Below are 25,598 nucleotides of genomic sequence, written 5' to 3' on the forward strand. Positions count from 1 at the left end.
GCCTTCCGCCTCTCCCAGGAATTCTGACACCTGGAATACGTGTCTTCCTCTTTGTTGGTTTACTCCTCGTTTGGGTGGAGTAAAAGTGTGTGCGAGATACTTTTTTTGAGACTTTGCATAACAAAAACCCTTTGTACTCTGCCTCACACCAGTTAGTTTGGGTATAGAATGTGGGCTGGGCTTAATTTCTTTTCAGTCTCAAAGGCATTGCTTCGCTGGCTTCTCCTTTCCCAGTACTACTGTGGTGGTGAAGTCGAAATCACGCTGATTTCTATCCTTTGTAGGTGACCTACTTCTTCGCACAAGCTTATTGGATCACGTTTGTCCCCGGTGGTGTGAAATGTCACAAGGATGTACCTTGTGGGTCTAATTTCATTCACTGTGCTGGGGTACGGGCCAGACTCTTTCAGTTTGGCAATTTATAATCTTTCGTTCTGGGATTTAAAAGAACGTGGTCGTGGTTGGTTTCTTCCCATTTTCTCTGCCTCTTATTTCTGAAATTCTTGTTAATTCCAATGCTGACCCTCCTTGGTTGCTTCTCCAATGTCTATTTTTCAACATTTCCTTATCTTGTCAAGTTTTCCATTTCTATCGTATATTTTTAAAAGTTTTACTTTTTTAAATTTTTTAAAGATTTTATTTATTTATTTGACAGAGAGAGACACAGCGAGAGAGGGAACACAAGCAGGGGGAGTGGGAGAGGGAGAAGCAGGCCTCCCGCGGAGCAGGGAGCCCAATGCGGGGCTCGATCCCAGGACCCTGGGATCATGACCTGAGCCAAAGGCAGACGCTTAAAAGACTGAGCCACCCAGGTGCCCCTAAAAGTTTTTATTTATTCATTTATGTAAGTAATCTCTACACCGTGAGGCTTGAACTCACGGCCCTGAGATCAAGAGTTGCACGCTCTCCAGACCGAGGCAGCCAGGCGCCCCCATTTCTATCATTTTTATTTCTTTATTTTTTTAAGATTTTATTTATTTGACAGAGAGAGACACAGCAAGAGAGGGAACACAAGCAGGGGGAGTGGGAGAGGAAGAAACAGGCTTCTCGCAGAGCAGGGAGCCCCACGTAGGGCTTGATCCCAGGACCCTGAGATCATGACCTGAGCCGAAGGCAGACGTTTAACCGACTGAGCCACCCAGGTGCCCCTTTGCTATCATATTTTTAATTTCTGAGAGCTCTTTTTAATTTTCAGGATGTCCTGTTTTTTTTTTAATTTATTTTTATTTTTTATGGTATCCTGTTTTTTACTTCATGGATGCCTTCTCTCTCTAAAGCCCTTAATGATAGCTTTAGAAAACATTTCTTCTTCCTGGAGTCTCAGTTTCCCCTCAAGTTGTCTTTCTGCTTTTGTCTCCATTTTTCAAAAATACTCAACACTCCCCTCGGGGTGTGGTAATTCTTGGGTGTCTGCTCACATGCGTGACAGGAGACAAAACAGCTGATTAGAAGCCGTGAGTGCTCTGATGAGGTCGGTCTACTGTGTAGAGTGGCCTGGCTGAGCAGTTTTGTGGGGAGTCCCTGATGTCAGTATCTAGTCTTTACTTCTCTGGGCAGAGAAGCTTCTTCTGTTGTCTCGTCACGGGAGTGTTCTTCGAGCTCAGTGAGTAGGTCACGTGTACGTGTGTGTGTGTGTGTGTGTGTGTGTGTGTGTGTGTGTGTGTGTGTCCTGCAGGTGCCACAGGGGAGTGGAAGGGTTTTCTCAGCACTCCCCACGCGCGCGTGTGTGTGTGTGTGTGTGTGTGTGTGTGTGTGTCCTGCAGGTGCCACAGGGGAGTGGAAGGGTTTTCTCAGCACTCCCCACGCATTTCTTCACTTCATCCTCCTGCCTTGAGGATGGCAGTCCTGCCCTCAACTGGACTTACAGTGGATCTGAGTTTTGTGGGCCTGGAGCTTATGATTTTGCATGCCCTTTTAAAGAAAAAGAATGCAAGTTTACAAATATAAACACAGGACAGGGCGCCTGGCTGGCTCAGTCAGTGGAGCAGGCGACTCTAGATCTTGGGGTTGTGAGTTCGAGCCCCACACTGGGTGTAGAGATTACTTAAAAATAAAATCTTTAAAAAAATTTTTAAAAAACCCCAAATATAAAAATAGGCATGAAAGTGTTTATTTAGAGAAAAGAACATAACAAATTACAAGTTATAAAAGCTGACAAATAACATCAACATCAGAAAATCAAGAATAACCTAATATTTTTATTAATCATCTGCCTGACACACCTCTGTATTCATTTTTTGGCTGTGTAGTCAATGATTGCCTCTTCATGTGACACAGAGTGGGTAACATCATTTTCTTAGAGAGAAAAGAAAGGTAATTCAGCCTTTCCTTTAGTATGGTTGACTGAAATTTGTTTTCTATTACTGACAGTTTGGAAAAGCTTTTTTGTAGCTTACCAGTTATATATAAACACACTACAAATTTTAGGACTGTTATAAAATTTAGGAAAATCTCATGTTTCTTTCATAAATGAACTGTAAGATTTCAGGACACATTTCAGGTTTTCTTCTATGATGACTAGTCTTAGCCGCTCTCTGAATTTATGGGGGTAACCGGCTTGTCACTGATGTCCCTGGAAGACGGCACATCATAAGTTTTGTCATCTTTGTTATCTTTTGTGTTAAGAAATTTAAATGTTTTATCAGTGTGTTCATATGAATTGCTCCTCCTCTTTATTAGCTAGATTATCAAACAACCATCGCTCCTATTTAAAACTGATCTCGTTCTCGTAATGAATTATTAGCTTTTAGTACAATTTGAAAATGTTTTGTTGTACTTTGATTTCAGAATATCTATTGATTTAATTGCTCACCTTTGTCACTTTTTTGTGTTCCGTTATTTTTGACCCAATTTTCTCCTTAGCTTTTTTTCTTCCTTTTAAAAACGTTTTCCAGCTTTATTGAGATACAATGGACACACAGAACATTGTCAAAGTTCAAGGCGTACAATCCTTTTTTTTTTTTTAAGTAGGCTCTATGCCCAACGTGGGGTTTGAACTCACAACCCCGAGATCAAGTTGCATGTTCTACTGACTGAGCCAGCCAGGCACCCCTTTCCCTTAGTTTGTAAGTACATATAAGGAGGACCAAAAAAGGTACCCTTTGTATATTTGCAACTCAGGAATCTGCAATTTCTTGTGGTTTTATCAAAGTTTTCAAAAAATGTCTGCAAACTGCAGCTAAAACAGCATACTCCCAATTCAGTCCTCCAGTAGCATCCCAAAAAAGGCCTTTGCTACTCCAAAGCTGCCTGACATGAGGGGTAGTATAGAGCAGAAAAAGGAGGGAGTGAAGGCAGAGGTTTTCTTAACTGAGTGCAGTATAAATACATTTTTGATGTTTACAAAAACACAGGATCATGTGAACACACAGCTAGGGTTCCTTCTGGGGCCTTGGACAAGGTCCATGCAAGCCAGGGGCCCTGAAGCTTAAACTTTATTAAATAGTTTTCACACAGTAAATCCACCTTTGTGTGCCTAGTATAGGAGCTCCCTGTCTCATACTCTCCAAGGGGTGGGGCCCCTTCATTCTTTTGCTAGGATGAGGCAGGGACAGTCTCCCAGGGACACTGGAGTTGGGGAGGAGATGGCAGGGCTCTAAACTTATTCAGAAACAGCTTTCAACCAGTCCTTCTGATTGGAGCCCTTGGCTTCACCCCACTTCTAGAAGTACCTACTGCCATCAATTCCTGAACTTTTGAGGATTCCATAATGTAAGTTGCGATGGCTCTCGGTTTTCCTAAATGCCAGCTTAGGATCTAGCTTTTTTGGAACTTAGACAGTTACTGCAAGTAATTGCATCCCAGTTCCCAAATGTGGCTGATGTCTCTATTCTCCCTGAATCTATAGATTTGTGCCTTAAAAACAAAATCACTTTACTGTGCTTTTTGTGGGATCTGTGAGGGAGATAAATTAGAGGTATGTATTCAACCTGTTATCTTTACTTGGAAGCTGATTTATTAAGTTTTAAATAACAGCTTTATTGAGATATAATTCACATACCATAACATTCATCCAGTGTACAATTTGGTTGTTTTTAGTACAGAGAATTGTGTAACCATCACCACAATCTAAGTTCAGAACATTTTCATCACCCCAAAAGAAACCCCATTATCTATTAGCAATCACCCCCCATTTCTCCCCTCCCTCCAGCCCCTGGCCAACCATTCATCTACTATGTCTATGGATTTGCCTAGTATGGACATTTCCTATAAAAGGAATTATATAAGAAGTAGCCTTTTGTGTTGGCTTCTTTCACTTAGCAAAACGTTTTCAAGGATCATCCACATTGTGGCATATATCAGGACTTCATTCCTCTTTTATCATGGAATAATATTCGATTGCAGGGATATACCGTCTTTATCCACACACCCACTTTCCATTTATCCATTCACTCACCGGGTGAGGGACATTTGGGTTGTTTCTACTTTTTGGACATTAGGAATGTTGCTGCTATGAACATCGTGCACATGTTTGTGTGTGGACATATGTTTTCATTTCTCTTGGGTACACACCTAGGAGTGAAACTGCTGGGCCATATGGTGGTTAAGTCTATGCTTACACTTCTGAGGAGCTGCAAGACTCTTCCAAAGTGGCTGTGCCATTTTACAATCACCAGCAGTGCATGAGGGTTCCAATTTCTCCACATCCTCACCAACACTTGTCATTGTCTTTTTTATTTTAGCCATTCCAGTAGGTATGAGGGTTATTTCATCATGGTTTGGTTGACATGACTCTAATGACTAATGATGCTGAACATCTTTTCATGTGCTTATTAGTCATTTGTATGTCTTCTTTGGAGAAATATTTATTCAAATCCTTTGCCTGTTTTAAAAATGGGTTGTCTTTTTTTATTGTTGAGTTGTAAGAGTTCTTGGTCTATTCTGGGTACAAATTCCTAATCAGATATATGATTTGCAAATATTTCCTCTCATTTGTGAATTGTTTTTTCACTCTTTTAATGGTTTCCTTTGAAGCACAAAAGTTTTAGGTTTTGAAGAGGTTTAATCTATTTTTTCTTTTGTTGTTTGTGCTTTTTGGTATCACGTCTAAGAATTCTTTGCCAAATTCAAGGTCATGAAGACTCACCCCTACATTTTCTTCTTAGGATTTTATAGTTTTAGCTTTTACATTTAGGACTTTGATCCATGTTGAGTTAATTTTTGTGTATGGTGGTCTTTCCCATGTGGATATCCAATTATCCTGGTGCTGTCGAGAAGACTATTCCTTCCCTGTTGAACTGTCCTGGCATCCTTATATATATAAAAAAATAAATCCACTGACCATAAATGTAAAGTCTTATTTCAGGACTCTTGATTTGATTCCATTGATCTACATGTTTATCTTTATGCTAGTACCACAATGTCCTAATTACTAGACCTTTGTTGTAAGTTTTGAGATTGAGAAGTATTGAGCCCTCCAACTTTGCCACGATTATTTTGGCTGTGTCCCTCGAATTTCCATATGAATTTTAGTGGTTTATTTTTTATACTTAAATCATTACTCCATTTAGAGTTTGAGTGTATGGTTAGCCAGTTGTTTTAACATAACTTAAACAACAAACTATCTTTGAGAAATCATTTCATTAGTGTGAAATACTTCTATTCCATACCACAGACCTGTCTACTCTTTTGCCAATAACACAGATTTAATTATTTAGGTTTATAACAGTTCTTAATATCTACCCAAACAGATCCCTTCTCATTACATTTCATTTCAGGTAATTGGCTATTTTAATTTCTCTTAATATTTAAGATAAACTTCAAAGTCATATGCTGTGTGCCCCCCCGCCCCCCAAAATCAGGATACTTATTACTGAAAGTGCATTACATTTATAGATTAACTTTTGAAGATCCTACATTTTTACAAATATTGGGTTTGCTCATTCAGGGCCATAGTATTTCTTTCCGTTCACTCAAGTCTTTTTATTATGTGCTTTAGTCTTATGAGTAAGTCCTCTACTTTTATTTTGTTGAATATCAAGATTCCAAAGTAACACTTACATGTGAAATGTGTAGCCCTACACATGGAACCAATTCCATTTGCTTACACTGCAAATGGAATTCTCTTTTTCATTTTATTGTCCTGGTACACAGGAAAGCTATTGGGTATTAAATATTTACCCTGAAACCAGTCACCATGCCTACATACTTAACCTATATAGCCTGAGAAATTCAGCAAGAAAAAAAGAATTAGGTTTTCCAAATAGACAGTCATATCACTTGAAAATAATGACAAAACTTCCCTTTTCTTTCCCAATATTTTGTAACTACTTCTTGTCTTGTGTTATAGCGTTGGCCAGAAATTGTAGAAAAATGTTTCTGACTTTATTAAGAATGCTTCGGGGCTGATCTTTCACCATTAAATATGAAAAAGGCTACTGGTTTCAGCCAGAAAGCCTCCAATTAGTTAGGAAATATCTTTTTGTTCCTAGTTTCCTAAAAGACACAAAGACTGGATTTTTGAGTTCTGTCACAGAGCCTTCTTCAGCATGCATTTAGATGATCAGTTTGCTCTCTTAGACCCAGTGCTGTGATTCACTATTACACTCTGCTTGGTAAAGGGTCAGGCTAACCAACTTTGCTGTGTATACATCTTACTTTTTTTTTTTTTTTCTTAAGATTTGTGTTTATTTGACAGAGAGAGCACAAGTAGAGAGAGAGAGAGAGAAAGAGGGAGAAGCAGGCTCCCTGCTGAGCAAGGAGCCCGATGTGGGACTCGATACCAGGACCCTGGGATCATGACCTGGTCCGAAGGCAACCACTTAACCAACTGAGCCACCCAGGCGTCCCAACATCTTACTTTCTGATTATGACACACAAGCCCTCCAGTGCAGGGACTGAATGTTATGCTTCTTTGCAACTTCTGTAAGTACTGTATTAGGTACAGTGCTATTTTCAACCTTTCATTGAATGAATATTCAGCAAATATTTATTGAGGGTCTCCTTTATACCTAGAACTACTCTAGGTTCTAGGGCTATCAGGATGAATAAGACTGACTCATTCTATGATCTCAGGGAGCTTACAGTCCAGTTTGATGCACACAGTAAGCACTGGATAAGTGGCTAAATAAAGAAGTAAATCAGTATGTTGTCTCAAGGACCCTATACAACATCATACTCTCATTTAAGTTTCCTGAAAAAAGTTACTCTCAGATAAGGCTTTATAAACAACAAAGAAAAGTAAGATCACTGTCTTCGGCCTCTCAATTCTTATCTGACTAGACCAAAGCTAAAAAGGGTCTCCCCAGCCACCAGCAGCAGCTGGGGTCAGGGGAAAGTACACCGGGTGCAGACTGTGAAAACAGAGCTGCCCTTTGACATTGGCGGTAAAGCCTAGCTGGACATGGTATCAGAATATGGGTTGAGGGAAAACTTATTTTATTTTTAAAGATTTATTTATTTATTTGAGACAGAGAATGCCCACAAGCAGGGGCAGAGGGGCAGAGGGAGAGGGAAAGTCTCCAGCAGACTTCCCGCTGAGCTCGGAGCCCAACTCGGGGCTCGATCTCATGACCCTGAGATCATGACCTGAGCCGAAATCAAGAGTCAGTCACTTAACCGACTGAGCCACCCTGGCGTCCCCCAAAACTAATAAATTAAAGAGCTTAAGAGGAAATATGACAGGAGAAGAGTCTCCTGGGTTTATTCCACGGCTGCCAAATGGCAGATATGCTCCCCTCTGCCGGAGAAATAGCCCGAAAACTGGGGCAGGTACCCTGAGGGAAGAACAGATTCTCTGCCACAGAAGCAGTGAAAGGTAGCCAGGGGAGAGCAAGAAGACAGGGCAGAAGGACTACACTTGAAGCAGCTCTTTTGCCTCTTCTCGGTACTACCTCCCTGTGGTTCTAGAACGCTGCTGGGACGCAGGGACCTCCTCGGGAGAGACAGCTGCTCTGGAAGGCACACGCGGCCAGTCCAACAGCATCACAGCATCTCCGAGAGCAGAGGCGCCCCGGCCCAGCGGGGGTGGTGGCCAAGGCCGGCAGTCCTCCAGGACACGGAGCGGCTCACTGGGCCTCAGGACCTTGGTCCCCCTCCTCCTCACGTTTTCCCTGGGGTTCTTCCCTTGGCATCGGGCGGGTAAGCAGAGGTCCGGAGAGAAGACAGGGCTTGCTCTCCAAAGAATCTCTCTGCTCTGGAAGAAACCAAGAGGGCTCGGAGCTCCTGGCCTCCGGACTAGGATTTCTTAGTTGGTTCTACTTGCCAATCCGTAAGTATGAGCACCAGAGGGCAGGAGAAGGGATATTTTGGTCTCAGCAACAAAACGGAGAAAACAATTCTCTCAAGCCTACCCTTTTTCAACCCCCAACGTGCCCCACTTCAAAAAAGAAAAAAAGTTCTTTGTGTGCAGAGGGAAAGGGGGGAAAAATTCACTTTCACAATAAAGAAAAGTCAACAGGATGTTCTCCAAAACTACAAATATACTTTTTCAAACAGTAAATGTCTCTATTAGCAGCATGATGCCAGTTGGCTAATTCTGTCTCAGTAAAGCCTTTCCAAAAACCTCCTGCTCTTGTGTAATGTCTATTTACAAAAACAGCTCTTTTGCATTTTCAATTTGCTAGGTTTCTCAATCTTTTGTTTCCCCACCCCCTCTACTGCAGAGGCAGAGACAAGAGGCAGGCCCAGATGGCAGTTGGGTGGGGATCCCCTGGTCACCCCAGAAGATCCCTCAGGTCCCGCCTTCTTTGGAGAGTCCTCTGCTTCCATGACAAAGAAGAGTGGAAAGAAGCCCAAACCTACACATTCCTTCCTGGTCTTCACCTTGGCCTCTGGAAATCGTTTCTACTGAATGTGAATGAGCCTAGGCCTGGCTTGGGGGTGGAAAGAACCCTGAAATGATTCAGTCTACCCCACCCCACATCTTTCTGAGGGATCACAGTTTTGGGGGGAGGGAGGAGGTGAGGGAGGTGAGAACGAAGGGAGGGCTGAGCAAAGAGGAGGCGGCAGTTGATAGTGGCTGAAATCCTGGCTCCCCGGGGAGTGGTCTGGGCCTGAGTCACTGTCTCGGCAAGAGCAGGAAGGTGGGCGAAAGGCAGCAGCTTCTGCAGGCTGTAAGGACAAGCCCCTCCTCCCCCCATCCTTCTGTTACCCTATCCTTGGGTCGTTGCCTTCTCTGGTCTGAGGCCCCACCACAGCTACCACCACCTTGACACTTGGAGGGGAAACAGAGGGCTGGGGCCAGGGCAGGGCTTATGGAGAGGCGGCCGGCTCTGGCAAAGCAGCTGCTTGCTGGAGGTCATCCAGTTCAGCCCGAGCAAGGGCACGAGAGACCCCATCAGAAGGAGAAATGGACTGAGCTGTAAAATGGCCATTTCCAGCACCTCTGACCACAGCCTCTCCACCCCTCCCCGCCCCCGTCAGGCCTTCCCCTAAATTAGCCAGATCTAAAACCAGAGCACACACAATACTACCCTGACTCGCCACCAGTCCGAAGAGGTATGTGTGTGTTTAAAAATAAAAGGCATGACTCTGTGACTTGGCTGATTTGTTGCTTGGACTAGAACAATCCCCCAGCTCAGCTGTGATCCCTCCTTCCCCACTGCTCCCCAGGCTGACCTCTGAGAAGCTGACACAGAATGAATCACAGAATGTTCAGGGAGATAATGTGAGATCTTAGAAATCCTCCAATTCAAGTGACCATTTATTGAGCATCTCCTAGTGCTGCTTGGTGCTAGATGCTTCAGAGACAACAGTTCATTTAAAGCAAGTGGTCCACTCCTGTATTCCTCACTAGAGGCAGTGCGCTGAGTCGGGGGACAGACTCGGGAGCTGGACTGCTTGGCTTTTAATTCTTCCCTCTGCCAACTGCCAGCTGTGGGGCTTTGGACAATTTATCTCACCTTCCTATCTCGCAGTTTCCTTGCCTACAGAATCAGACAGTAATATACGTATCATATAGGGTCGCTGGGAGGGCCAAATGAGTTTAGTTCCTAAAAGAGTTCCTGACGTAGAGTCTGCAGCCTATCAGTATTTGCAGTGAAGACGGTGGTGGGTGCTATTTCGACGATGATGAACAAACTGAGGCCCGAGAGGGTGGCTCGCACACGGTTACACAGAAGTAAGTATGGTTAGGAAACCTGAAATGATTTTTTCTGCTTTGGGGGCAAGCAACAATCCCGTAGGAGAGCGCATCACTGCCAGGCCCAAGTGAATGCATTTGCCTACAATGAATGGGGACTTCCTCCCAAGTAGTAAAAGGATTTGTGACAGAAGTCTGGAGGCTGATGGAGCGTCTAAAGGTTAAGAAATGGGAGGAAGGCAGGCAATTCAGGGAGGGAGTCTGTTTGTTTGTTTGTTCTGTAGCTCCTTAGAAAACGGGTTTCCCCATTTTATAAAAGGAACACAGAAGGCCTTCTGAGGTGAAAGGCTTATCCTGCTTACTCAACAAGCCGAGAGAAGCCTCCGATACCTGCTTTCCATTCGGATGGGTGAGCCGTGGCTCAGAAGTCGACAGACTCAGAAACACCAGACCAGCTGCTTAGCTTCTGAGGCACTGTCTCTACTCTCATTTTCACTTCTGTCTCTAACCAACCAGGAATTATACAAAGAGCTTTCATCACTCGACCTTTTCCCTTCTCTGCTGAAGGTCTGAAAGCAGGACAGAGAAGGAGGAGGGCTGAGATGGAAACTCACTTCTAGGCCTCCCCCTCCAGGTCAGCCTCATCTACCGGCAGGGGGAGGGCAATGATTCCCTTGCTGCGAACAGTGAGGTCGGCCCTAGCCGTGATGCCTGTCAGGTCAGGCATGACAAAAGTTAAGAGAAACTATTATCAATTATTGTAAGCACTCAGAAAATGCTAGAGAACTACCCATGCATTCACCCAGCATTATCGGGCTCTGACATGAAGCCGTAGCCCCTCAGACACTGCTCGAGCCCCCCCCCCCGCCGTGCTCCAGCCCGATTCCGTCCTCCTCCTCACCCTGGCGGGGAACCACGGCCCTGCGTTTGGTACGTATTATTCCCAGACTTGCACTACATACGTTTAAATCCATAAGCACAACACAATATTGTTTTGTAGGCCTGAACTGTATGTAAATAGCACCTGGGTGGCTCAGTCAGTTGAGCGTCTGCCTTCGGCTCGGGTCGTGGTCCTGGGGTCCTGGGATTGAGCCCCACGTCTGGCTCCCTGCTCGGCGGGGAGTCTGCTTCTCCCACTCCCTCTGCTGCTCCCCCTGCTTGTGTTCTCTCTCACTCTCTCTCAAATAAATAAATAAAATATTAAAAAAGTACAATACTGAATGTATCACTTTGAAACTAACTTTTTATGTCCAGCATTATGCTTCTGAGATTTGTCCCTGTTGATATACATAGCTCTACTTCATTCATTTTAATGACTACCCGTTTCATTATGTAAAGATACCACATGGTAGAGGCTGGACATCTATAGACAATGAAGCAATCCCGCTCCCCTGCGGGAGTTTCTCTGGGTGAGGGGGTGTGAACGTTTCCAACTGCCACAGGTACTGTAGAAATCTCCAGTATCAATTTACACCATCACTCTCCACACCACCCTGCACCCTGGATGCCAATGGGCGCGCATTCCCACTGCTCCTCATCCTTAGATACTTGGTGTTGCCAGACTTTAAAACTGTGGCCAGTTGGATGGCTGTATGATGGCATCTCGTTGGTTTAATCTGCTTTTCCCTGATTACTAATAAACCAACATCGTGGTATAGGCTTTTGTCCACTGGGGTTTTCTTTTCTATAAAGTGACTGACAGTTTTCCCATCCATGGATTACATTCTTATAAAGCACATGGCTGGGGCAAAGTTGCCCCTTCTACATTTCTTCTTATAACCCACGGAAAACAACCAAATAAACCAAACACTATCCTCAGCTGGCTGGAGTCACAGATGTTGGCTTATAGTCTGAACCCCTGTAATAAACTTCTAGATCAGTGTTTTTCTAACTGGGGTCCTGCATCAATCACGTAAGCTGCTACACGTTATCCTGCTGTAAACCTATCAAAATTAGTCCTGAGATCAACAGAAGTACACCATTCTTTTAAACATGAAATAGAACATAAAATACTGGCGTGCATCACACATATACCACGTGAAGCTTTTATCTGAAGTATAAATGTAGGTGTGCTGCAATATCAAAGGTGTTTCTGACTGCAAGTTGTGGTCAAAAAATTTAGGAAGCCACTGTCCAAGCTGGCCCCCTGGCTCCATCCTTCCTCTTCTCTGAGCTCTCGTACAAACCACTGCCAAATTAATCCGATGAAATCACTCATTTCCCCATGCCACTTCCATGCTCAGAACCCTTCCATTTTCAAAAGCCTAAGCTCAGTTTCGGCGCTCAGCGCGGCACCGCAAGCACCAGCAATGTGGCCCCGACTCTGGTGCCCACTGTCATCCACACAGCCTCTCCCCAAAGCCCTCTTCACTAAACCCAAAGCCGGTCTCCTGGTGGACCACCTCAAATACTCTTGATGCATTCCGTCTCCACACAGCTTTTCCACGCCATCCTTCTCTCTCACTGCCCACTGCAACACTGCATACTCGCTAGTCAGGGTTCAGCTCAAATCACATCCTCCGGTTGAAATTTTTCTTGATGCCACACCGACATTTAGGGATTGGCTGTCATTCCTATGAATCCCTGGAGCTTTCCATATGCTGGCTGAAGACAGGCACTGGTTCTTACAACCTTTGGAATGTCCCCCAACATGTGGCACAGGCCCTTGTACAGTAGAAATGTTCACTAAGTATTAAATCAACGAGCAGGGTGCCTGGGTGGTTCAGTCATTAAGCGTCTGCCTTCGGCTCAGGTCATGATCCCGGGGTCCTGGGATCGAGTCCCACATCGGGCTCCCTGCTCAGCGGGAAGCCTGCTTCTCCCTCTCCCACTCCCCCTGCTTGTGTTCCTGCTCTCACTGTCTCTCTCTGTCAAATAAATAAATAAAATCTTAAAAAAAATAAATCAACAAACAGTCATTGAGTATGACCTGTGTGCGACATGTCGCACTGGGCCCTATTTAAATGGGTTAGCCACTGAAATAATGGGTTCGGGGAAGCACCTCTAATAGCTTACCGGCCAACCCTGAAGCTACCCCAACACATGTACATAAAGAGTGCAACACAGAAGAAAACATCTTTGACGAAGAAGCTGTGGGATTCAGGATACGTGGCTCTTTCCAAATGTTGGAAAAAGTCCCTTCCCCTCTCACTACAAACAGCTGCAACAAGAGTGAGATGTTTTACACCGGTGCCCAAAGCAACGTCAACTACAGAATCACACAGGCTCCTCAAAGGGTCCGTCTTCTGGGCACCACCCTGCTCTCCACAGAAGAGGAAAACACTTGGGGAGAGTCTGGCCTGTCCAAAGAAGTGAGTGGGAAGGCTGCCCGAGGCAGAGAGGCCCCAGAGTAAGAAGCTGAGATGGTCCAGAACACCCAGACGTGTGCACGACACAGGATTTCCTCTACCGCGTTAAGTGTGAAAACTGGCAGCTTCTTGTAATTCACTACCACCCCGGTAGTGTTCACACGTGCTGGCAAAGCCCAATACCTTCCTTTGGGGCCCAATCAGCTTGGGAATGGTCTTCCATTGTTTTTTTTTTTTTTTTTTTCCCCGTAATCTCTATACCTAACTCAGGACCCGAAGATCAAGAGTCACGTGCTCTTCCCACTTCCCAGCCAGGTGCCCCTGGTCTGCCATTTTTCTAATGTTTCTGTTCAAGCACAGAGAATACTCAGGAGATGCAGATTTTAGTTCTGGCTCTGCCAGGTACTCTGTGATTGAATTCTAGTAAGTTGTCACAGGGAGATAAGAAGGCCTGCACTGCATACTTCTGAGGGTACACGTGAGGATGAAATCAGATAATGGAGGGGAAAGTAACTTGAAAAGTTAAAAGCACTGTACAAACGTACGATGGCAAGGGTCACACTAGAGGGAAAAGAGCCTCCACTGAAAACATGTGTGAAACAGAACGGGTGGTTCGGTCTGCCTTCCTTTCTTTATATTCCATTCCTTTCATTTGACACTTACCGATTAGGTACCTACTATGTGCAAACAGGAGACACGCACAAAGGTGAAGAAGCTGTAGACCCTGCCCTCGCGCAGTCTGTGAGGGAGAGGAACACGCCTGTGGTCCTTGGAAGGCTGTGGAGGTGCTACAGGTGTTCTATGCAAGTAGAGAAGAGGACAGTCTGGAGACAGGGACAGAGGTGACAGAACACTCCATCTCCGAGAGGCTCTGAAGCCACTTCTTCCCTCATCGACTTAACGACAGCACTCTTAGAGGTTCTTCATTTCAGGAAGCGGCCTATAGGTTCTGCACGTTTTCATCTGAAAAGTTTTCCTGAGCTCAGGCAAGTCAGGAAATGGAAAAATAGTGCTCACCCATACATCCAATAAACATGTATGGACTGCTGGGGACACTGCTAGGGATACAGTGATGACCAAGACACAGTCCCTTTCTCGATCACGCAGAGACTGGTGGGGTTACTGACAAGTGAACCAACGATTCAAGTACAGATGCTAATGAGGGTCAGAGGAGGGGCACCCAAGTCGGCTTGGCCGGGTGTTGGGGGCTGTTCAGGGAAGACCCTCAGAAGAGGTGAAGCCTGCCCGACTCCGGAAGGATGCGTATACGTCAGCCTGGCGGACGAAGTAGGAGTGAAGGGCATTTCAGGCAGAACAACAGTGCATACAGAGGGACAGAGGCACCAGGGGCCAGGAGAAGCTTAGACACAGGAGTAAAGACGGACAACCAGGTCCAGGAGGGCCTCATAAGCCATGGCCCAGAGTCAGGCATTTATCCTGAAGATGAGGGGGAGGGCATACAGGGTGAGAACATGGGGGTGGGGCGGGGGCGGATGGATTCCAAGGAGTATCAATATTTAAGGGGCAGAGAGAGGTAGAAGAGCCCAGAAGAGTCAGAAAACGATCATAGTCTCCGTTTTTTTCACAACAGGCTTGGGTGGCACAGCGTCAGCCGGGATTATCCGCTGCATGTCACAGGTGGCGAAAACAAGATAGAGGAAGGCTGAATGCCTGCCCAGGCCACCCTGGGAAGGAGGGAACCAGAACCTGAACTCACCCCTCGAGCTCCCAGCCACATTTCTCTGCAGGGACCCTAATTTCCTTCGTTCCGAGTCAAACTTCTGGACCCCTAATAGAGGAAGATTTCCTACAGGACTCCTTTTTCCTTGTCACTTAAGCCTAAGAGCATCAAGGTATGTGGTTCCAGGGAAGGCTACAATCCCTAGAGACAGCTAAGCCAGATTGAAAAAGCAGATTATATTCTTAATTTTACTGAACTCTCCCTCCATACAATAATGACGACACAGACACAAGAAGAGAGAGGGGGAGACAAGCAGGAGAGGAGAAGGAAGAGCTTGACTTAGGCCCAAACAGTGGCTCAGTGACCTGAGATGTGAACATCAAACGCCTTCTTCCTAGCAGGGCACACCACTGGACCACCTGGCAAGAAGGCACGTGGGTGAGCTCAGTGGATGAAGGGATGGGTAGATGGTACAGGAAGGCAGCAGGTACCCACTAAACAAACAGGGGGTGGGTGGGCTGCATGCACAGAGGAAGCAGGGAACAAAGACCTCTCACTCTTCAGGCAAAGTCCACAGTGTGCAAAGGGCATCAATACTGGACATTTCTCACTGCGACATTTTGAAAGCCCAGCCTAGCCCAGAACAATGGTTACCCTCTGGGGACCATGGGCTGCATGTCCCTAGGCCTTATTCAATGATGGCTGGCATACCCCATGTGCTTGGTGAACTTGACCTTGGGCATCGGCCTCCTATGATGGCCCTACGTCACTCTGGTCTCTTCCCCCACTGAGAATTCCAGTCTCGGATGAATGGATGGATTCATTCTGGGAGCAGGAAAACCACTCTAGGAGTGAATCAGAAGGACCCAGCCCCGCTCCCTTTGCCAGCCATTGAGCCAGAAACTGAGTGTGATTGTGTGCCCAGGCGCCGGTGCTGTTCCCCTCTCAGGGAGATAGGGTCAGGGTCCACGTAAGAGATGACGTAGAGGCCCTCTAAAGAGGAAGAAAAAGGAATCTCAGCTTTGAGGGACAAAGCCACCCTTTTGGTTCTGACCCTCACTCCAAGGAGGTGCCAAGTGGCACATGTACTAGTAAGTTAATTCTGCAGGACAAAAATCTCAGCTTTTGCTGAACAGGCTGTTGTCAATTTCAATTCTCTGCAACCTGACAGGCCTTAGGAAACAGGCTATTCCTTTTTCAGAAAAAAAGCCCTCCTCAAGACAGGTGGAAACAGCATGCTTCAGATCACCAAGAGAATCTTTTACCCTGGTCTCCGCTCTGTTCTTCTCCCGCTTTGTGAAGAAAAGATTGATTTTTAAAATTGTAAATGCCAATCTAAGCAATACAACGCATTTGTACTTCCTGGTTTTTACCCTGAAAAATTAAGCAAGAGAATTCCAAAGATTCCAGATGAGGCTGGCAAGAGGACATCTATATCACAAGGTCGGGGGACCCAGGCTGACACTTTAAGGAAGTAATTCCTCTAGGAGAGGGAATTGAAGGATTGCCACTTTGCTCATCACTAACCAGGTTATAACAAGATGGGAAAGTGAGCTTTTTCAGGCTCTAGCCCCTTATCGGCCTCCTGGAGCAAAGATGGAGGAGAAAGGAGCAGCTCCTGCAGGGGGTTATTAGGGCATTGCTCCCGGCTTCCTCACGTGCTGGCACCAACTGTGTGACATTTGTCCACCAATCTTTGTCTAAGAAGCAGGAGGGAGGAGGGGACAGAAATGGTCTACATTTTACATTAGAGAATTGTCCTTAACACGGGCTGACATTCGCTGCTTGTGGCCAGAGTGTAGTTTCCGCTAATGGTCAAATGTGAGCCTGCGAGAACCTTCCTGAAGGATATTCGACGATCTTCATTCATTTATGACTAGTTATCGTACATTTACTTTGTGTAAAGAAACAGGCTAGACTATGAGGACAGAGTGGCAAACACGTTCCCTATGCTAACGGACCTTGGATTCCAAGAGGTTTGATCCATACATCTCTCGGGGTCAGTGTATTCATATAAGCAAATGATAGCTGGACCCCCTGAGGTTTGGGGTTGTGGATACGCAGGTCCTTGGGCCTGAAGGTAAGGCCCTTTGGGCAAACCGAGTCTTACAAAACAAATCAACCATTATATATTATGAAGTCTCTACTATGAGCCTTCATCTATTAATGGGCATCATATAGCAACATGCCTTCCTCTGAGCTGTGACTCTGCTACTCCGAGACACCTTTACGGTCTTGTCTCATGGCCTGCTAGTTCCCACAATGTTTAAGCTTACCTATGTCTATGTTCAAGAGAAAACAGTGAGTGGGTAATGGCCCTGTAAATGATTAAAACGAGTTCCATCCCACATTCGGAGTGTGGGTGTGGGTTTTCGATTCTGGACCCTTCCAAAAGGGAAGCAAGTTTTGTCTTTTGAAGACTGTTAAGTGAAAGCGAGTGGGTTTTTGATCAGTGAACTGGGCCCCCAGAGTGAGGGCCACAGCTCTGGGGCTACGGGAGCCGTGGAGAGATGTCCACAGGGGAGAAAGAAGGCATTTTACTCCACCTCAACGAATATTTACAAGAGATGGAAACAGGAAACTTCCTCACTCCAAGCAGCTGGGAGAAGACGGGACAGGTTCCATGTAACAGAAAGAGTCAGGAAACAGACGCGGGATCCCAGGCCAAGGGGATTCCCCCGCCCCATCTCCCGATGAGTCCTGCCGAGAGACGGAGCCTCCGGGAAAGCACCGGTGCAAGGGCCCTCGAACGACCAAGGGCGGAGGGTCCGTGCGGGCAGGGCGGGCAGCGCGGGCGAGGGGACTCAGGTGGGCGCGGGCAAGGCGCTCTGCCGCCCTGGGCCTCACTCACCAGCTCATGGTCCCGAACCTGGCCCTGCCGCCGGGGTCCTCGGCCGCAACTGGGTCCTCAGGGATCACTTCCGGATTCAGCCAGTCTCCAGGAAGTGACGTGACCCCGCCCCCTGTGCCCGGAAGAGGCGGGGTGGGCGGGGCCCGGGGCGTTAACCCTTCCGCGGCTGGCGTCCCGCGCAGTTGCTCGGGCCCGCGACCTCGCACCTTCCCTTAGGGTCTCTGGCCTCAGCCTATGGCGGCGGCGTGGGGACCCCCGGGTGCGTTTTCTGCCTGAGATATTGACTTGTAAAATTCTCTTTCGCTTACTACACGTGCCTCTTAACCTTGTTATGGCCTCAGTTTTTGTCTGTAAAAGAGATTTCTAATCCAGAAACAGGAGCAGTCCTTGTCTAGGGGGGAAGGAGGCAGTTGGGGAGCCACTGGGCGGGATTTACATTCACCGTATGGTCTTTTGTATCTTTTAAATTGTGTACCCTGTACATGCTTTACCTGTTACAAACAAAGACACAAATGGATCTGTTCGCTTCTTCAAGATGGCACAAGGCTCTGAATATAAGAGGTGCTTTTCCGGTTGGCGTCGTTCTGTAATTTTACTCAAGGAAAGAGAGCAAAGAGGAAGGGTTGCTCCATGTCTCCCAGTCCTTTCCTCTGCTCCCCTTTACAGAACCCAAATGATGCGAATGGTCCCATTCTTTTTACTCAGTCATTTAACAAATATTCACAGAGTTCCGGCAATGTGCCAGTCACTGTGCTAAACTTAAGGCTTCAACCCTGAAAAAGAAGTATGGATCCTGCCCTTATTCCCTCCCAGACCTAGGTACCTGGAGGGAGAGGTAACTGGCAACTAAGTAATCGCATATGATGGGGAGGACAGGGTGCTGTGGCTGCCTATAAGGGGCTCCTGCAAGCTGCTCATGAGTTTTAGTGATGACTTCTCGGAGAAGCCGATGTGTAAGCCAAGTTCTGGAGGCAACTCAGGCTAGCCAGTTTAATCGGAGATGAGGGCTGGAGAGAGTCCAGGCAGAGGAAACCTGTTTTAGCTGAGAAGGGTACTGAGTTCCAGACAAGCAGCTCACTCTGGGTCTCTGATAGTCAGAATTCAGGGCCTTAGTGCCTCATAAGCTGCCTGGGGCCTTGGGCCGTGTTGGTCTCCTCACCCCCAAGAACCTCCCTACCTTAGAAAAGCAAGCAAGCGAGAACTGTGCTGGTAACTGCTGGGCCCACAAGGGCCCTCGCTCTGGGAATTCTCCTCCAAATGGATCTCAAGTGTTTTAGGGTCATTTGGAGAGCAGCTAAGCCACTGACCAGAAGATGTGCATTACTTGTTCTGAGTTCCCAGGGGAGAGTAGGTGGCTTGGTCAGGAAGAGTAGGGGGCCTCAGAGGATCGTCCACAGGAGATGGTCTCTCGTTTGTGTTTTCTGTTTCCATTGTTGAGAGTCTAGTGTTTGACTCAACAAAGGTTTTCCAATAGAGGGTGGGTCCCCAAGTGCATTCCACGCATCAGCGTCATCACCATGTTATTCCTCAGGAAACAGACCAAAATGAGCACTAGAGCAACCTGAAGAATAAAGAGGAGGAGAAGTCACCAAAGGGCAGCCTGGACAGAGAGTAGGGAAAGGGAGGGACAATCCTTGCTGCTTTGGAGGAGGTGTGGTGGGTGGATGAGGGGTGCTGTGGTTTATGAACCTTCTGGTATTTTAACAACCGTGGATGGCTCTCCCACCTGCTTCTTCCTTTTCCCATGCTCTGTGTCCCTTACTTATTACCCCAAAGTGCTAAAGAATTTCCAAAAGTATCAGCCTAGGCAACCACCATATCCCAGGGGAAGTCTGTTTCAGGGCTGGGGGTAGCAGATACATCCCATAGGACAAGAATGATGAGTTCTGGACTAAGAGTCTGGAGGATTCCTGAGCTCTGGTTCCATCTTTGACACTAGGACTGACCTCAGGAAGTCACATCCCCTCTCTGAGCCTCAGCCCCCTTGTCCAGAAGATGAGTGGATGGATAATATCACCAAAGTTGCCAACACTTTGAGGTTTTAAGTTGACTGTCTTGTAGACTGAAGAGGTCCTCAGGAAATAGGAAAATAGGGGAGGCCTGTGGGATGGGGCCTGAACAGAAAGGCAAGCTGAGAGAAGTGAGCAGCTCTGAGGAATCAGTGACATCTCAGGGTGGGGTGGGATGGGGGGAGGGGAGAGGGAAGGATTCAGCGTCAGGCCCAATGAGGGCTGTGCTTCTTACCTTCAACCCTGGCCCTTTAATGTGGCCAGTAGGAACTCTGAGGGTCCTGGAAAGAATTCTGGCCTTCTTGGAATCTGTCTGGAAAGTGCCCTGCTCTGACTCCTTCTCTGTGGCTCATTTGCTCAGCTTGAGGTGTGCCAGGCTGAGGATGGATGGCCAGGCACCCTGCTGTCCTATGGACCCCCAAGCTTCCCTCCATGAGCATGACATGCCATGTTGCATTGATTCCTGGCGAGCTGAACACGTGGAAGCATAAACACCTCCTGCTGTCATAGAGAACTCAGCTGCAGGGTCTCCATACCCAGGGTTGGGAGCGACGTCTTTCTTCTAGGAACCAAAAGACAGCACCATGCAGGTCAGGTTGATCCTGCCCCTTCAGGGGAGAGCTGGAAGAGGAGCAAATTCAGCTTCTACGTGGCAGCTGGGAGTGGAGAAGTTTCAGACAGAGGTGGATGCTCCTGGATGCAAGCCTGGTGAATACTGCTTCCTCCCCCAGAGTCTGAGCCTAAGTTCAAAGAGTGTTCCAGTGGCAGAGATCTGCTTGGGCAGACAAAGTTCTGTACCAGAGGGCAAGCAGCCAAAGAACCCGTTCAGCCACCACATCCCTCACCTCTACTCTGAAATGGGTAAGCAGGTGCTCCCCACTGACCCTCCTCTCCGGGCTTGTCCAAATGCCCTCCCCACACAGAGGTCTAGGGCTGACCCTCTGATTCTTTCACCATGCCAGCTCTAATCAGCTAAGAGCCAGGATTCCAGAACTGGAGCTGGATCGTTAGGGACTTCATTACAGAGTAAGGGCTGAGACTGAAGGGATTGACTTTAGGGGCCGAACTGATGGGCTGAGTTCCCTTGCAGCCCTGAAGGTCTTTGTGCCCCGGGAGGCTCCTGCAGCATAAATTCAGACCGAGACCCTCAGGTTTCTATATGGTTTCACTACCCACTTCCCTCTGCTCTGTGTCTGCTCAGCAAGATGCCCCAGAACAACAGGGTTCCCCGAGCAGCCATGGGCCAGGGACATGAGAGAGGAGCAAGGGTGGGAGGAGATGGAGGATATGTGGGTAAAAGTTTCCAGTAGTGGGAAGCACACCTCAATGGCTCAAATGTCGGGGTAAAGTGGCCAGTCAGAGGCTGGGCTAGCTAAGCAGTTGGGGCCAGGAATAGCTGTCTGGACCCTGGCTCTATCGCCAAGTAGCTTGCGGGAGTCTCTCCCCTCTTTGGGGTCTCATTTTTCTTGACTGTAACATAAAGAGTCTGGGTTAGATCTGGCATGGCAAATGGATGCCATCCCACTTGCCATCTCGAATTGCTTGTTCCTGGCTGCCTGGAGTGCCATATTGAGGATTCTGGGGAATCTGCCATTGGTGGGGAAGTTCTGCGATTGATTAGCAATGTCTGCCTTGGATGACTAAGGAGGTGCATTCTACTTTATTATTGAGTCGTTATTATTTTTATTATGAGTTAATAACTGAGCACTCACAATATGCCAGGCACTGTTCTAAGTGGTTCCATTTTCGTTGTTTGCAATGACACTAAGAAATCGGTCCTATTATTGTGATCAGCACAAAGCATAGCTGGTAAGTAGGGAGATGGAATTCTCCCACCTGGGCCCCCTGGCCCTGAGCCTTATGTTTTTTGTCACTGTGGTGCACCACCCTCTTACTGCTGACTCCTGAAGTTCCTACTTCTATAGACAACCTATAGTTCTGTTGAGGCCAAGTGGAAAGGAGCAGCGCGAACACTGAATGGCTGTGTTGAGGCTGGAGGGCGGACCAGCATGAGACCAGGCACCTAGAGGGATTCAGGGCTTGGCCTCATCCTGGGAGCTTTTATATGCTTCCTCCTGGTTGGCTGGAGAGCTCAGGACCAGCAGGTGGCAGCACCTGGCAGGGTGAGAGAAAAGGGCAGATTCTGGACTTGGCAGGCAAGTCCTTCAGGGATCAGACAGCCCAGATGTCGAGGAAAGCAAGAACAAAGGAGGGTGTGCAGGAAGGCTAGCCAAGGGCCAGGAGGAAGAAGGTCCAGGCCTCAGACCCACAGGGAGCTCCCATGGCCAATGCTTTAGTTCCACCCGCAGCAGGAGCCTCTCAGCTTGCATTTCATGGTGCCTGCTGTGGGCTTTTTTTTCCTCCACTCTGGGAGAATGACTAACTTTAAGGACTAAAAAAAAAAAAGTGTTTTGATTACACTGCCTTTTTACCAACTGGGAGCATTAGTCACCGTGGATTGCTGCAGATAACGGGGAAGGCAAGCAGCGTCCCCCTCCTCCCCCTCCTTCTCCCTGATTAGCTCACAGAAGCCAAGGAGGAGCCGTCAGTGAGAAAGAGCGCACCCAGGAGGGAAAACAATCCCCCTGGACAACATGTGTCCCGGGCATCAGTCCAAGGGCTGCTCCTCCAGGCTGGGCAGCCCCCTGATAGCTCAACCCATAATAGGAGGTGCCCACTGGAAAGGGAACTGGCAGGAGGAGCACCGAGCCCATGCTCCCCTGGGGTCTGAGTTGGCTCCAGGTGGCCTGTTCCTCCAGGTAGGTCCAGGGTACACCTGGAAAGAGGAAGGCAGAGGGAAGTCACTGAAGATGCTGCTCCTGAGGTGGGGCATTGGTGGCTGAAGAGGATAACGGAGCCCAAGATGGCTGTGACACAGGGCTGGTGCCCAGGCTGTGGAGAGGCTAAAGAATTGCTCCCTTGGGCTGGGGCTCTCGGGGCTCAGGCTGGGGTTGAGCAGCTCCTGCAGATGGGGACGGGTCCCACTTTCCACGCCCTCCACTCCAGCATGCTCCCTTCCTCTGCATCCTCGAGGGGGCAATAGCTGGTACTTCGGGTGGCCTTTGCTCATGCTTTGGTGCCGATGGGGCACGAGAGCCACCGGGGCGCTCTCCTGGTCTGTCCTGTTGGCCTGGGTGCCAGCGATGGGAGCTCTTCACCTCTTTGGGGAAGGTCTGAAGCAGGGAGGGATGGAGCTGGGCTGTGTCGGAGACAGGCTGGCCCCGTAAATCCTATTCTTTCGGATCAGCCCTTTGACGCACTCCCCTGCCCCCAGCCCCCATCACAGTGCTCCATCCTGGGAAGAAGGAATTTGTCTGAATGGTCCTTCCCTTGGCTAGCCACTCGTGGACATGCAAAGAATTCCGAGGATTAGGACAAATACCCTTTGGATTATATCAGTAAAGAAAAAGAAACAATTTTATTTCTACATCTCCCAAGATCAAAGCTACTTCATCTTGATCTTGCTGCTGCTGATTCTCTTTAAAAAATAAAGTAGCCACAAGGGTTTGGTGTTCTCTGACCATGAGGGGCTTATATGGCATCACGTTAGAGCAGACGGGGTTGCAAGAGGGAGAAGTCCTGGGGGCAGTGCCCCCCACCCTCAGGGCCCGAGCTGCCCCAGAGGATGCACAGGCACTGGGGCTGCTGTGTGGTTGGCCTTGGCAGCCCTGGCATGTCTCTTCAGGCTTTGCCCTCCTGAGTGTGGCACAGTTGGCTTCCTGATGCCTCCCATGCCCATTCTTTGCTCTTTGCAGTTGTCTGTAATAACAACCATCATTGCTGAGTGCTACTGGCGCTGGGCGAAGCATCTGACATGCATTCAATAATGTATTCTCTTTCTGTAAAAAAGATTTTATTTTTAAGTAGTCTACACCCAACATGGGGTTCGAACGCACAACCCTGAGATGAAGAGTCACATGCTCTACCGACTGAGCCTGCCAGGCACCCCAAGACAATGTGTTCTTCTCAGTAACTTGATGAGGCAGCTCCTCCAAGGACCCTTTTTATAGATGAGGAAACCAAGGCTGAACCAATTGCCGAAGAGTCATAGACTTGGCCAAGTGACAACAACAGGCAACAGGCTTAGTTTAAAACCAGTTTTATCTAAACTGCCTTGGAGAAGAAAAAAAAGGAGCAAAAGGGGGAGGGAGCTAGCATTTATGGGATCTCACTCACGTGCCATCTCATTAACGCTTGCCACCCGCCCCCCCCAAAGGAGGACAATGAGGCTTGGTGGGCTTGGCCACAGGAGAGCCTGGGACGGTCAAACAGAAGTCATTCTTGCCGCAAAGCCCGTCTCTGGCTGTGGCGCCGCCCAGAGGTCAGCTCACAGACAGAAGGGGTACCCACTGATAGCAGATGGCAGTATAGGGAGGACAGGCTTTGAGCTGATTATGCCTGATAGAGTGGCCTCAGGACTTTTGTCCCTTGGCTGGGATAGTCCTCCACTCTCCGCTGAAGCCACGGGGTACCCCAGGTGAGCGCAGCCCCCAGGAGGGCATGGCTTTCCTAGGGAATCCTCATAGGTCCCACGCACCGTGAGAGCAGATCTAGGGAGTAGGGAGGACTGCCCTAGCCTGACCTCGCTGTGGGCCTGGCTGCCCAGTGTCCGCCCCCTGCTGCTGTGGCCGAGACAGCCCCCAGACACCGGCAGGGCAGGTGGCAATTATCCCGAGGCACTGATTACACTGCAGGGCCAGCCAAAGCCCCAAATAGCCCAGCAACTCAGCCTGGCACAGGGAGTGGGGGAGGAGAAGGGTCCCGCTGAAGGAGATGGGCCAGGACCAAAGGGGTGTTGGGGGCGGATGTGTTTGGAAGGCCTGTGCGGGTAGGGATGGTATCATGTCAGGGTTTCTGCCTTTGGAGCCGTCCAGAACCCTCAAAGAAAGGGATGAGGTCTCCACTGTAGCAGGCCAACCCAGAGAAGGCGGTCAGTGGATGGGGCAGACACCACTCCTCCCGGCTTCCTGAGGGTGAACCCGCACAGTGAGAAGGTGGTGCCCAGCATGGAGCGGCATGCAGAAAGGGTCTCGTTGCCCCGTGGGAGGAACCAACCATGCCACTGAGGCCAGGCCAGGCCAGTGTACCTCCAGTCCTGGCCTGTTGTATCTCTGGACAGATCAGGAAAGAATTCCCAAAGAAGGCATGCGGTGCAGGGGAGAGAGGCTAAGGGAAGGTGTGGAGGGTGCTGGGGGCACAAAGTCTCCCTGCCCCAGAGGGCCAGGCCAAGGTCTGTGTGCTGCCCAGGCATTAGCCCCTCTTCCAACCTTAGGCATCCCTTGCCTTGGATGGCACTGTCACTTCCTGGACCTCAGAGACCCTCCATCAGGTGGCCTTCAACCAGACACAAAGGCAGGCAGCTGTGGACTTGGGAGACTGGGATCCTGGAGCTGGGGCTCTGAGCCTTTGGGATGGGGTGCCTTGCGAAAGGAGTCAGGGCGAGGAGTGCTGGCCTCTCACCCCGTCATTTCTAACTGCTCTCCCCACTGCCTGAGCTGTCAGGGAGGGCTTGAGACCTGCCCGAGCCTCGAGCCTCAGCAGCATGGGCTGGGGGAGGTAGTGAGAACCCAGTGTCTCAGGCAAGTCATGGGAAGTGGGCTGGACCTGAAGGCACTTGGGGGGAGCGTGCGGCAGGTTCCTTTGGGGGCCTCTCTGATCCACCACTCCGACCTGGATCTGGCATCTTTAGGGGCTTGCTTCTTGGAGGACCAGCATGAATGCCTAGAAT

The 25,598-nt window shown here is 48.3% G+C and overlaps 1 protein-coding gene across 1 annotated transcript in view; it reads right to left on the minus strand.

The window, feature by feature from the left end:
• Positions 1-17,955, minus strand: part of BIN3 (bridging integrator 3) — a 43,371-nt gene extending 25,416 nt beyond the window's left edge. The window contains exon 1 of the mRNA XM_028114356.2: positions 17,862-17,955. Coding sequence (XP_027970157.1) covers positions 17,862-17,869 — 8 coding nt within the window. The 5' untranslated portion in view covers positions 17,870-17,955. The remainder of the gene's footprint in view (positions 1-17,861) is intronic.
• Positions 17,956-25,598: the final 7,643 nt, after the last annotated feature.

The sequence above is a fragment of the Eumetopias jubatus genome, unplaced genomic scaffold, assembly GCF_037043125.1.
Source record: "Eumetopias jubatus isolate StellerSeaLion01/CBP00866 unplaced genomic scaffold, mEumJub1_p1.0 scaffold_2, whole genome shotgun sequence".
Classification (NCBI taxonomy): Eukaryota; Metazoa; Chordata; class Mammalia; order Carnivora; family Otariidae; genus Eumetopias; species Eumetopias jubatus.